At 35.4% G+C, this 15,310-nt stretch overlaps 1 protein-coding gene across 1 annotated transcript in view; it reads right to left on the bottom strand.

The window, feature by feature from the left end:
• LOC306884765 (gamma-aminobutyric acid receptor subunit pi) overlaps window positions 1–15,310 on the bottom strand; it is a 55,716-nt gene that overhangs the window by 10,557 nt on the left and 29,849 nt on the right. Inside the window, exons 3-6 of the mRNA XM_079440950.1 lie at window positions 9,617–9,729; window positions 4,968–5,035; window positions 3,815–4,032; window positions 2,553–2,635 (exon numbers count right to left, since the gene is read on the bottom strand). Coding sequence (XP_079297076.1) covers window positions 2,553–2,635; window positions 3,815–4,032; window positions 4,968–5,035; window positions 9,617–9,729 — 482 coding nt within the window. The remainder of the gene's footprint in view (window positions 1–2,552; window positions 2,636–3,814; window positions 4,033–4,967; window positions 5,036–9,616; window positions 9,730–15,310) is intronic.

Genomic DNA, 15,310 nt, shown 5'->3' on the forward strand with positions numbered 1-15,310 from the left:
CAGCACGTGACGGAGGAAGATAGGAGTGTCTCTAATCACACACACAACTGTGAGTCACTGTCATCTCACATTATATATCTGTACAGTAAACCGTGATTTAGACTTTGCAATTAAGACATGCAATATGCTGCACTGCAGGGAATGGGTTCTGTCTTGATGTGGTTCACTGCATGGCACGAGAATATAACGTCTAGATAAAGACTTTAGAAAGCCCCATTTGAAACAAAGCCTCCTTTGAACATCTCAATCCACCAATTCTGCATATGAAACCATCAGGCGCAAAGATGGAGAATCTTTCATTGTGCCGGTCTCACAATTTATGTCACATGTCATAAATATTTGAGTTCAATTTCAGAAGCGTTTGACCTGTACATCGACATGAAGCTGAATACTCGACATTTCCAAAAATATATTTTTTTTTTGGAGGAAGTCAGATTGCATGTAATGTCTGCAAAATGCATAGATGGTTTAATGTTCAAAATATGCCATGTGTGTTCAGACAGGTGATGTACAACTTCAGGAAGAAATCTGTGACAGTCTGCTGGATATTGTGTATTGGTATTTACTTCATGCTGCCATTTTTGGCTGTTTTCTTGAAATTGCACAACGCAACTGAAGAGATCAGGGAGCAAAAGCCATTATTTTTAAATTAACTGTGGGAAAAAAAAAACAAACGTAAAAGTGGGGAAGGAGCAGTGCATTATCAAATCAAATCAAATCACTTTTATTGTCACATCACCACAGCACATGTGCCTTCGTGAGTGAAATTCTTGTAAACAACAAAATAACAAATAAAACATAAGAAAAACTGCAGAGTTTTCTTGGAGCTCGCAACACGGCTGCCATGCTCGGCGCCATCTTGGTGCATACATTATGTTCATATAAAAGATTGTGCAGATAATTGTCATTGGAAAATGTGTGCAAAAAACATCTGGTCTTCTACAGTTTGGGACAAAATGTGCTAATATATATATATATATATATATATATATATATACACACACACACACACACACATATAAATAATGCGATAATAATAATAGTGCGAAATAATCTGACCTTTCAGAATTTGGGAGAAAATGTGACAAACCAAAATTAAATAATATTTTCATATAAAATACATTTAAAATTTGCAAAACAAAACAAAGAAACAAACAAATACAATTGTGGGAAAAAAGTATTAAAAAATAATTCACTTTGCAAAATCCCTGGAATTTCTGAGTTTTTGAGAAAATGGGTTTAAATCGTCATTTCATGAAAAACTCAGTTTACACATTTAAAAAAGGCTAAATAATGATGAATTATGTTCACATGATTGTTCAAATAATTCAATAATGTGAAAAATCTAGCCTTTTTAGTATAAATCATATTTTTATGAAAAAAATATATAGCAAAATAACTGCATATTACGTTTATATAAAAATCTTTGCTACTAATTTTCTTTGGAAAACCTGTGCAAAAAAATTACAATTTGGGGCAAAATTGTCATGAAAATAATGCCACAATGCAAAAACAACAATAAAAATGTTAACACTACAATAAGGTTAATTAGTTAATATTAGTTAACTACATAATATATTAACTACATTAGTTTAACATGAACTAAGAATTAAAAATACTTCTACAGCATTTATTAATCTTAGTTCATGTTAATTTCAGCATTTACTAATGCATTATTAAAATCACAACTTGTGTTTGTTAACATTAGTTATAACTGTGAACTAACATGAACAAACCATGAATGACTGCATTTGTATTAACGAACATTAAATTGTTTAAGAAACGTATTGCTCATTGTTAGTTAATATATATATATATATATATATTTGTACATGTAAAATGCATTAAGAAATCGTATTTTGTCTTCAGATTTCTGGAGTGAGATACGACCCAGACATTTCTTGAAATTCACCCATGGGTGTCTGCAAGCAGCTCTCCGTCGTTTCATTAGAGAAAGACTGTGCGGTTTGCGGGTGACAGACTGTGAGACTTCAGAAGCTCCTCTAACCCTCCTACTCTTTATGCTCTGCTCTTGTATAAGCACCTGCAGAAGACCTGGAAGAGATCCACATCCAAAACTCACAGGCAGCTAGAGATGAACGAGAAGATCAGAGAACGGCAGACGGGCGGAGAGATGAAGAGAGAAATATAAAGTCAGCAAGAAGAGAAAGCAGCTTTAGGGGCCAAACGAAAGCAAATCAGGTTCCATGGGAAACTAAATTGACCCAAATCTAGTAGCTGTCACACACACTTCAATACAGGAGCATCTTGGACTGATTTCTGTCTGTCTGTAATATGCATTTATATAAATGATCTTATGCAACCACACATCAGATATCTGCATTGCATGCAAGTGCATGGAAAGTAAACAGTTGTAATGCGGCGTGTTTGGATGCAACCATAAAATGTTGTTATAAAATATGAAACAGCATGAATATGAATCATTGTGCAGTTATACGAGTACAGATGTCACAAACAAGAGCCTAAAAAGACTTTGTTTCCAGAGCAACATTTTGGGGAAGCAAAAGCTGGAAATGCGTGTGTTTTCTTACAGCTCTCCAGTTGTAAGGTGCATGTCTGTTTGTCCATGGGATATTTGGTCAGATCCATGTTACAGGCCACAGTCGTGGTGATCCTACAGAGAAAAACAAACACTCATAAACACTGATATGTTCTCAACATTTCTGATGTTTAATGAAAGGTAAAGAGGCACAGATTGCAAAACATCCCATCTGTAATCAGTATTTTAGTCTTGCTTTCCAGCAGAAATATCTCAACAGCATTAAACCAAGCAATTAAAAAATCCATGTTTTCTGTGCTTGTTTGTAGAGCTGCACAATTTAATAAAAATGTTTTGATTCTATATACACATATGGCTAAAATAATACTAATATTACTACTACTAAAAATAATTATAATTTTTATTATTATTATTATTATGTAAAAATAAACAAATGTATAATAAATAATTTTATAGCATTTATTTTGGTATTTATTATTATTTGTTATTTACTATTTCTAAATAAAAACAACTAAATAAACATCCTCTAAATATTTATATAAGATGCAAAACTGAATTCAGACTTATTTATTCAGATTTTTATTAATAATTTTAAACTAGAATGTTTTATTATTATTATTATTATTCATTATTTCTAAATAAAAACAACTAAACACCCTCAAAACATTTAACTGAATTCAGACATTTATTTTAAAATTATAAATTTTTAACCAGGTTTGAATGTAATATTATTATTATTATTGCTATTACTACTACAACTACTACTACTACTACTACTACTACTAATAATAATAATAATAATAATTACTGTTTATATTAGTATTTTTATAACTTTTAATTTTTTACTTATTATTGTCATTATTAATTATTAATAATATAAAAAACACAAATTAATAATAATACATTATCTTTTAAAATTATTTTAGTTATTTATTATTATTATTATTAAAACATAAAAAATTAAAATATATTGAAAATAACAATAATAATATTTTAAATTATAACGATGATGATGATTATTATTATTATTTTTGTTACCAAATAAAAATGTAAAGATTATTAACTGCATTCAGATTAAATTTCAGTACAGCATATATATATATATATATATATATATATATATATATATATATATATATATATATATATATATATATATATATATATATATATATATATATATATATATATATATATATATATATATATATATATATATATATATATATATATATATATATATATATATATATATATATATATATCTGTGCTACAGACCAGATAAAGCCTCACCGGAGCGCATAGAGAACGGTTCCGTTGGGAAAGATCCGGATCAGCCGGTTCTCCACTGTGATGTCGTGGAGGAAGGACTTCTTGGAGTCCACTATAAAGGTGTCTGGGACCCACAGCAGCTCCACCAGGCGCCCGTCCAGACTTAAGCTCTTATTGCCTTCAAACACCAGCCGCTCATCCGTCCAGCGCTGCCGGAGGAAGATAGTGGCCGTGTAGTCCTGCCCATTCAAGAAAGGAATGAGGTACTTCTAATACAACAGCAGACCATCCGAAACGATTTAGCAAACAATTCAAAAATACATTTTCACATTCTATGAACAGACCAACATTAACTGTGTGAGATGAGCCAAAGTTTAATAGTTGAGGTTAAGAATATGAACAAACCCTTAACTTTAGTACAAACAACAACAACAATAATACATATTCATATTTTGAATTATTATCATTTGTAAAAATTATTATTATCATTATTAATCATGTAAAAACTTTGAAAATATTTTAGTTGATAAATAACAAATATTTTTGTTATTTATTTTTTATTATTATTTTAAAATATTACTACTACTACTACTACTACTACTACTACTACTACTAATAATAATAATACAAATGCATAATTTATAATATTTAATATATATATTTTTAATTATTATTATTAAAAATAAGTATTTAAAAACTGTTTAATTTTATCATTACTATTTGTTTTAAATTATTATCCTTACTAATTGTGCAAAAACAGACTTTAAGAATATTTTAAAAAACTAACAAAAAACTAAAAAAATACTACTACTACAATAATAATAATAATAATAATAATAATAATGATGATTTTTAAACATTAATTGTAATTATTTATTTATTTATCATTTAAAAATATATCACAGTTACACTTTATTTTACAGTACATGTACTTACATTGTGCTAACAGGAAAGTACTGGGAAGTACAAGGTTACTACTTGGGTTAAGCTTACTTGAGGTTACTTGAGGTTAAGAATTTGAACAAAGCCTTAACCCTCAAGTATGAGCAATAACATAATAAATGAATAACACTTATTAACAAGCACATAATTTATTATTCATGTAAACTATAAAATACTATAAAACTATAAGATATTTTCAGTTCAAATCACAGGTGTGGTGTGCGTTTCTCACCATGTTGATCTCTGATATCGTATCAATGCTGGCGATGTCTAAACTCATGCCCACCGTGACGGGACCATCTGCAGAACAGAGACAGAGAAAAGGCATGTAAACACTCACAGCTCTGCAATCCATCATAATTCAGAGAATCGCTGCTAAAGACAGAAACCTTGCGAGTGAACCTGCTCATTAAAGCTGACAAAGCATGTGTTTTACTTCTAAAAATCTTGACAACAGTGATTCAGAATAACGTAGATGATTGGGGTCAAATTAGCGAAAAATAGCAACGACTTCAGTGGAATGCAACAGGATTTTGAATATCTAATCCAACAAGCTCTCCTCATGGTTTTCCTGACACGGCTCTTTCTATGGCTATTTTTACACCTGGTTTGAGCTGGTGTCCACATGCCTCTTTTTACATTACTGTGTCATCAACACGACTCTCTCAGCTGTTTACCGCTGAAACTATGACTCCGGAGTAGACGGCGTGTTATTGAAGTATTTGTCCCTTTGGATTCGCCAGCAGAACTTCACATGCTCGCGTTTGTCTGCTGAGAGATGCGAGTGGAAAGGCAATTTACTCTGAGATGAGCAGCTGTGAGAAATGCATTATGCTGTAGACTGTGCGACAGGGAGCATGCAAAGATACAAACAATTGGACCTCAACAGTGGATTGATTTCATACCAACTACTGGAGTTAACTGCAGGTTTGTCTCATTAAACAGCTCTTACATTTCATGTATTTGGCAGACGCCTTGACCTGCATTGCATTCAAAGTTTAAAGTCAATTAGTTCATGCATTCTTTAGAAATAAAAGCTTTATTTTTTTAAGAACATTTGAGAAACCATCTGGTTAAAGAAAGTTGTTTTTCACATGCATCACACACAATGTGCTCAACATGGTGCAAAGTCAAAACAAATTCACTTGTTAAATATATTTGCAGAAAAGATGCGTTTAAGAACATATCCTAAATGTTCAGAAATAATGTCAAATTAAAGCTGCAAGCAGCTATGAAAGGGTCCTCGCACCCGGGCTCACCGCCATCACGTGGCCATATAGGAAAACAGGGAACAGCGGGCTTTTAAACAGCAATATGCTTTTAAAGTGGTAAATATAGGAGGAATATGTCAGTCATTTATATGTGCCAAATATCCTGCTGCCAACAGGAGGCGCTATGATTATAACTGAATATTGGCATGTAGATGTCTTCAAACCAGGACTCCTACCAAACATGTGAAGTTTAGGGCACATCAGACATTGCATGTTTAAGTTAGTGTGAAACAAGTCATTTCCTGTTGCCAGCAGGTGGCGCTATAACTATAACTGAATCTTGGCATGTAGATTCAGACTCACTCCATCGGTGCTCGGGCCCTAATAAGAAAAATGCTAAATATTTCTTAGCCAAAGTGTAGACTTTCAGTTTTAGAGGTCAACTGAAAGTTAAGACAATTCAACCTCCAAATGATGGTCAAAGAGAGCTGGATGAGGTTCCCCTGGGAGACATCGGATGGTCTCTGCGTTTATGCGTGGTGTCTGGCGTCTGAGACCAGTACGCCCCATTGGAGTTCCTTCTTGGAACTAGTCATCTTTGAGGGTCTAACGGTAGCCCCATTTGAGCCCTTAGAGCCAGTTCCAGAACGGATTCTGACTCGCAAGGTTACTCTTTTGTTGGCGCTAACGTCTTTAAAAAGAGTTGGAGATTTGCAAGCTCTCTCTGTCAGCGAGATGTGTATGGACTTCGCCCCGGGTCTGGTCAAGGTGACCTTATGGCCTAGTCCTGGCTATGTTCCTAAGGTTTAATCCGCATCGTTTCGCTCTCAGGTGGTCACACTTCACTCTTTCCATCCTCCTCCCTTTGCTTCAGGCGAGGATGAAAGGCTTCACATGCTCTGTCCTGTCCGAGCTTTGAAGACCACGGAGCGCTCCAGACATTGGAGGAAATCTTCCCAGTTGTTGGTATGTTTAGGTGCTGGCCGCCGTGGGCTTGCCACATCGAAGCACAGAATTTCTCACTGGGTGAGGGACGCAGTTTCACTGGCTTATGAAGTGCATGGTCTTTCTTCACCTCTCAGCGTTCGGGCGCATTCTACTAGGAGCGTGGCTTCCTCTCAAGCTCTTTTTAGAGGGGTCCCCCTAGAGGATATTTGTGTAGCAGCAGGATGGTCCTCTCCGCACACTTTTATCAGGTTCTATAACTTGGATCTTGACACGGCTCCTGGTTCCCACATTTTATCTGCTTCAACCAGCCGTGTATGCTGTCTGGTTTGTAAACGGGCCAGATAGAGCAGCGTTTTTAGCTTGGCGTGTTTGGTATGTCGTTCCCAAAGCGTCTTAGCTTACGCAGCATTGAGTAAACATATGAAAGAGAACATCTCCGGTTACTCACATAACCCTTGTTCTCTGAATAGGGAACGAGACGCTGCATTTGCTGCCAAGCTCCTCACGCTACCGACAGGGGCCTTTTCGGCAGAAAAATCTTAGGAGCAGATGGCGCGTTCGCCAGTATAAGGAGGCGACGTAAGAACGTCGAAGACGGCATCCGCACCATCAGCCAATGAATTGGCGTGATTCTATAATGGCTTCAGACAATCGGCACGCCTAGGGGCGTTTCCCAAAGCGTCTTAGCTTACGCAGCGTCTCGTTCCCTATTTAAAGAACAAGGGTTACGCAAGTAACCAGAGACGTTTTTTGAACATTAAAGCATTTCAACATATTCTGTCCAAATACACAAAATAATGATCTTTAAAAAAAGCATCATATGACCCCTTTAAATGTAATTGTGCTGTATTTCTTCAAAAACCGGATTGTAAAATTGAAATTTTATAAGACATTTGTACAGACTTTGCATTTTGTCTTCCAAATAAAAATGTTAATCTACCATCTTGAGCATGCTTTGACATTTTATTGAAGGTTTTTAATTGGAATAATTTGTAAAATAACAGTGTTTCTCTGTAGAGCATTTAGTGCTTAAAATATGTAAAATAAGGGGTTTACACCGTAAAAAAACGGTAAAATTAAAGTAAAATATCGTAATTGAAACAAGGAAAATTCTGTAAAATAAAAGTTTTTTCTATATACCCTTTAATGAAAATTTCTGTAAAATTATTGTCTTTGTACTTCATTTCAATAAAGATATTTTACTTTAATTTTACAGTTTTTGTTGGGCAGCCGTATCTGCCAGCCATTTTTTCTACGACTTTTTTTTTTTTTTTTTACAGTGAAATGTTTGCTAATATTTTTTATTTTTATTTTCAAAATTGTGATAAAAAATTAAAATAAAATAAAATTTGTGGCAAAACACAATCTGATAAAATCAGAAAAATCACCCAGCCCTAGTCTAGCTAACTCAAAAGGGTAACTTATGGTAGTTTGACTAATTTAGGTTAAAAAGAGCTTAAGTTATGAGTTGACAAGCTACAGTTTTAAAGTAGTTTCCTCTACACAGAAACAGTGGAGTAGAGAGTGAAGCTACAGAAAACAGCCCTCAACTCATCAATAATTTACAGCAGGAACAACAGTAGGACAGACACACTGACAGACAGAAATGGGTTTACTGCGTTTCTCTGACCTGTGTGTGCTGCTGATTTACTAAAGCCATTAGTCTTGACCTCTGTAGGGTCTCAAGTTTATCTTGTATGAGACAAAGTTATTATCATTAACTGCAACAAAAAAAAAAAAACATTTAAATAATTTATCACGTAAAAAATAACAAAGTTGATGTACTACAATATGAAAGACTGTTTCTGCCACATGATAAAAAGGTAATTGCAACATTTTATCTTACAAATCTTATTTAAATATTTTTTAGAAATGTGATTTATATGGCAAAAATAAATCTTAAAAAAAAAAAGAAAAAAAGAAATGTGATATATAAACAAACACGCAATTGCGAGAACAAACGTCAGACTTGTGAGATAAGTATTTTAGTTTTTATTCCCTGGGTGAAATAAACAAAATAGAATTGCAAGATGTAAACTCAAAATTGTGAGGAAGTCAGAATTCTGAGTTTATATCTCGCAATTCTGAACAAATAGTTAAAAAGTCGTAATTACCTTTTTTATGCTAACTAACTAAAATTAAGTAAACTATAACTAAAAACAAAAAATTATAGACTTTTTTTTTTTTTTTTAAGGCAACAAAGCGCAACAAAGTTACTAAAACTTTAACCAAAACTGAAATGAAAACAGAATATAAAAATACAATCTAATTCAAAATATTAACAAAAAAACTATAATAGTTTCTGTATGTGTATATTTTATTATAGTATGTGTATAATTGTATGCATGTGTGTTTGGGAGCAACACAAGCTTGATTGCATGTTATTGTCTCAGAGAGTGCTATAGTGCTAATTCAATTAAAAAGTCAGTTTTCTCTGTCAGGTCGACTGCGGTCACGGTGGAGAAACAACAGAATCTTGCTGAGAAGGTTAGTTGAACTCTTGACATGTTGTTTATGTACAACGAACATCTTTATTGACTTCTAAGCATCTTTCTCTCACTTTCTGATTGATGATACTGTGGCTCAATCACATTTAGATTCTCATTTCAATGTGTAGCATAACCAGGCATCAATTAATCTGTTTTAAATGAAAATGTGGGAGTGAATCACCGTTCAGCCCACATATACACGCACATGCATTAAACATCCATTATGTCCTTACTGTCAAAGAAAGGCCGGAGGTATTTGTTGTATCCTTTCATCAGCTTATGGATGGTCGGAGGAAGAATCTCTCCCTCTTTCACCTCGGCACTGAGCAGAGAGTTCTCCAGAAACCTGTGGGAGAAAAACAGAGGAATATGAATGAAGAGAAAGAAGTCCTCTGCACTCTCATTATTTCAGGGCATATCGCTGATGAACAGTTTGGTTTCAGTGTGAAATCAGCGGCCCACACTGATAACAGTGTTCAGATCCCACAACAACTTTACATTAAGAGACAGAGACAGAGAGAGAGAGAGAGAGAGAGAAAGAGAGAGACAGAGACAGAGAGAGAGAGAGAGAGAAAGAGAGAGACAGAGACAGAGAGAGAGGGAGAGGGAGAGGGAGAGGGAGAGGGAGAGGGAGAGAGAGAGAGAGAGAGAGAGAGGGGGAGGGAAAAAATAAGCTAATTTTCATAATTGGATTACTTTGATCCGTCAGTGTGGAGGACCTGAAAACATACCATCAGCACTCGGATTTCATCACGTTTCGCTTTTACACACAACAGCAAAAATACACCTGCACCTTCAGCAGAAACTAAAGCGCATTTACGACGCCATAAATGATTTGTGCATGTGTGTGACATGTACAGTAAATATAGCAAAGCACTGAGATGTGCTAAAAACTGGCTACAGAAAAAAAAAACTGTGCTTATCGTTAGTTTCATTATCTGAGAATGTGTTTTCGATTTGAATTGAAAGTTTATTTAAATGTAAACATTTCTAGGACTAGGGCTGCACAATTTTCTTCTGATATAAATCTGTGCTTGTTTGTAGAGCTGCACAGTTTGGCTGAGATGTGATTATATATTATTATGGCTATACTAATATTACTACTACTACTACTACTAATAATAATAATAATAATAATAATAATAATGAACAAAGTAAGAAATATTGCTATTTTAATATAAATAAAAAAATTGTATTTAAACAATTTGGCCACAATGTAGGATTTTATATTAATATAAGAATAAGAAGAATAAGAACAAGAACAAGAAGAAGAACAAGAAGAAGAACAAGAAGGTTATTATTATTGAAAAAAAAAAAGTATATTATTACTATTTTAATATTTGGCTGTAAAAAAAAACACAGTCTGTACAAAATTTTGTGATTTCATATGGCTATAATAATAATAATAATATTATTATTATTATTATTATTATTAAAACAAGTAATATTATTACTATTTTATTATTTCACTGTAAAATTAAAAATAGAGTATTTAAGAAAAATAGGATCATAATCATTATATTTTACATGATAACTATAAAAAACTACATTTATGGCTGTCTTAATTTCTTCATTTTCAAACGTTAAACAATCAAAATTAGACCTTAAAGCGTCTTTTATATAGATAAGCGCTTCTCATTACAAGTTTGTGAAGATGGTTGGTGCTCATGTGTTAAACACAGCGCCGCACTTCACACTGAAACACGCACTGCGTATTTTTATTTCATGAACTCACAGCCTTTGTGATTTGAACATTTTTTAATCAAAGCATGATAAAGATACTGCAGATAAAGGTAAGGCTTAATGCGTTTAAGTTGCTGTTATCAAAAATAATCCAAGTGCTTGTGCTGACAGCCTGAGGGGTAAAGGAAAAAATGCAGAAGACTTAAATGTTTCAGAGCGTATGAGGAGAAAACAGGCTACTGGCTGAAATCAAACATTTATATTTGTTCCAAGACCAAATCATCTCCATATACAACTCACACTACAGTCGCTTACTGTACTCGTTTGTGTCTATATTTAATATCTCCAAAGATAAATTTCAGGACAAACATCAGGACAAAAAGAGAAAGTTGAAACAAATGATAACTCCATCGAGCTGTGGAAGAGCAACATCTGAGAAACAGAGAATTTCCCGTTGTGCAGATAAATACTGGCTGAAAATAAAGTAGGACAGTGTACAAACAGCCAAGAGACACAATCCACATCGCTCTCGTTACAAAACCAACCCTCGTTTGCTCTAGAAGTCTTCTCTGCCTCATTATTCAGGTGTTTAACGGGTGTGACACCTGACAATCCATCCACAGCAGTGTTCAGATGGATGTCTGTGAGTGAGTGAGTGAGTGAGAGAGAGAGAGAGAGTGTGTTTGAGTGAGTGAGTGAGTGAGTGAGTGAGTGAGTGAGTGAGTGAGTGAGTGATAGTGGATACGGAGTGTGTTTTATCACACGTGCAGGAGTGTTTGTGTGTGTGTGTGTGTGTGTGTGTGTGTGTGTGTGTGTGAGTGAGTGAGTGAGTGAGTGAGTGAGTGAGTGAGTGAGTGAGTGAGTGAGTGAGTGTGTGTGTGTGTGTGTGTGTGTGTTTGAGTGAGTGTGTGTGTGTGAGAGTGAGTGAGTGAGTGAGTGAGTGAGTGAGTGAGTGAGTGAGTGTGTGATAGTGGATACGGAGTGTGTTTTATCACACGTGCAGGAGTGTTTGTGTGTGTGTGTGTGTGTGTGTGTGTGTGTGTGTGTGTGTGTGTGTGTGTGTGAGTGAGTGAGTGAGTGAGTGTGTGTGTGTTTGAGTGAGTGTGTGTGTGTGAGAGTGAGTGAGTGAGTGAGTGAGTGAGTGATAGTGGATACGGAGTGTGTTTTATCACACGTGCAGGAGTGTTTGTGTGTGTGTGTGTGTGTGTGTGTGTGTGTGTGTGTGTGTGTGAGTGAGTGAGTGAGTGAGTGAGTGAGTGAGTGAGTGAGTGAGTGAGTGAGTGTGTGTGTGTGTGTTTGAGTGAGTGTGTGTGTGTGTGTGTGAGTGAGTGAGTGAGTGAGTGAGTGTGTGTGTGTGTGTGTGTGTGTTTGAGTGAGTGTGTGTGTGTGAGAGTGAGTGAGTGAGTGAGTGAGTGAGTGAGTGAGTGAGTGAGTGAGTGAGTGAGTGAGTGTGTTTTATCACACGTGCAGGAGTGTTTGTGTGTGTTTCTCTGCCAGGCCTGTAGGTCAGAAGAACCTCTGCAGCTCAGTTTCTGACAGTGATTTGCTTTCATTACACAGTCAAGACTAGGGGTGAGAGAAAATATTGATTCTACAATGCATCGCGATTCTCTCTTCAACGATTCTGAACATTTCACAATCGATTCTGAGCTTGGTTTTTACTTTATATATGCTTCATTTATGCCGTTTGGAATGCAGTACATATTAGATGGTTAAATGCACTTGCATCTCCGAATACTTTTATAATACAAAACTGATGTAAACACAGTCAGTTATGTTTTCAGAACATCTGATATGTGGAAACAGATGCGTGCATTAGTGTGAATGCATCCTATTAAAGCTGCCACTGTGTATGACCTCATCAGTAATAATCAAATGGCAATAATGCGGAGGAAAAAGAACCATAACTATGATTGTCTGTAAACTTAAATCACTCTCAGATACTGAAAGTACTTTTTGTTTATCCCTTTTTTCCCCTTAATTACTTTATATTTGCTAGTATGTTTTGAAGCTATATTTAGTTGGTTAAATTCTTAACAATTGTTCTGATTTATTATTAATTTGTATTAATTTTAAAAAGTAGCCCGCTTATATAATTTAATAAAAATGCCCAAAATAAATTTGATATCAAATGAATATGAAAATGTAGCCATGTGCCGTGATATTGAAAAGTGAGGATGCAACGCATCGTGATATCGAACTGAATTGAATCATTGACACGATTGTCGTAATCAAATCGAATTGTGAAACGGATTCATACCCCTAGTCAAGACGAGAAAACTCAACATGACCTTCGCTTTCCCCATATCATGGTAAACCTTACGAAAACATCCAGGCCAGGGCACATTTCACCTCAAAATCAAAGTAATATGAATAATACAATTAAAAATGCATTTATATTTATAAAAATAAAGAATTAATCAGAAAATGAAGCCTATTTGGCATCAAAAGATTTTTTATTTATTTGTTTGTTTGTATTGTTACCTTCTGCATAATTAGGATTTTTTAGGACAATAGATATAAAAAATAAAGTCACAATGTAGAAAAAAAAATCTAATGGTCCTAAAATAGTCTATTTTCCTCAAGATAAAACTTCTGCTTTTGATTTTGGGTAAAATGAGCCAGACTTCATGACGGTTTTTTTGTAAAGCACTCATTAAAAATAAACACAGCAGCACTTCTAACAGACAATCTGACAGCTCTTGTTTCTTAATGATTAAATTTAGAAAAGAGAGGGATGCAAAAGAGTAACAGCCAATAACTTCAGACATGAAAGGAGCAGTGAAATCCACTCATATCCACTCATATCTGCTCATATCCGTCAGAATGATGAGATTCTGTGGTTGACAGCCGCTCATCTGAGGGTTTGACTGTATGATCACGCTGCAGCATCAATGAAATGCCTTCACTTCTACTGTTAATGCTATCTGAACATCTGAGGTCACACAGGGTCACTTTCACATGTAATTGGGACGGATTCATCTGCAAAAAGGATTCATTCCTCCAGAACCAGTTGGAATGATTTGGCAGACGGCTTTAAGTAGATGCATGCATTTGTATTTGCATCGAAATAAACCTGCCAAAAACAGGGCGGTATGGATGCATTGCAAAAAATGGATCTCTACGATAAATCACTTCAAGAAATGTATAGTATTTAATGGAGGAGTGCATTTATTCTCCATATCTGACCTGAATGTACAGTATTGCTCCAGCACAGACATGTAAAACAGAGCCTCATCCTCCTCACATCATCAGTCTCTTCTGGCTTCCAGTCCTCATCTAACAGGCTGGTTTGATGTTGGAGGTGCTGAGGAGGTCATGAGCATCAGCAGCGACACACTGACAGCCCTTTAAAAACACCTGCGACGCGGCATTTCACACAGAAGCCACAAAACCTGGGGTGATATGTTTTTCTTTAGCAGATGTGTATGGTAAATTATAATATATGTGTGTGTGTGTGTGTGTGCGCATGTATGCATGCATATATATATATATATATATATATATATATATATATATATATATATATATATATATATATATATATATATATACCGGATCGATAAGCAGTATCGGTAAGAGTAGTAATACCGTTAAAACCTTAACGATACCCATCCCTACTCGTGAATAAACCCAACCACCCCTATAGATGAAAGTTTCACATTCCATAATCCCTGACCGATAGAGGAGCATCTTGGCGGCAAGGATTTAATAATAATAATAAATAATTTGTTACATTTATATAGCGCTTTTTCGGGGCACTCAAAGCGCTTTACATAGAAGGGGAGAACCTCCTCAACCACCACCAATGTGCAACATCCACCTGAATGATGCGACGGCAGCCATATTGCGCCAGAACGCCCACCACACACCATCTTATTGGTGGAGAGGAGACAGAGTGATGAAGCCAATCAGTGTATGAGGATGATTAGGAGGCCATGATGGTCAGAGGCCAATGGAGGGAATTTGGCCAGGATGCCGGGGTTACACCCCTACTCTTTTTCGAAGGACATCCTGGGATTTTTAATGACCACAGAGAGTCAGGACCTCGGTTTAACGTCTCATCCGAAGGACGGTGCTTTTTACAGTATGGTGTTCCCGTCACTATACTGGGGTGTTAGGACCCACACAGACCACAGGCTGAGCACCCCCTGCTGGCCTCACTAACACCTCTTCCAGCAGCAACCTAGTTTTCCCAGGAGGTCTCCCATCCAGGTACTGACCAGCTCAACCCTGCTTAGCTT

Source organism: Barbus barbus, assembly GCF_936440315.1.
Source record: "Barbus barbus genome assembly, chromosome: 18".
Lineage (NCBI taxonomy): Eukaryota > Metazoa > Chordata > Actinopteri > Cypriniformes > Cyprinidae > Barbus > Barbus barbus.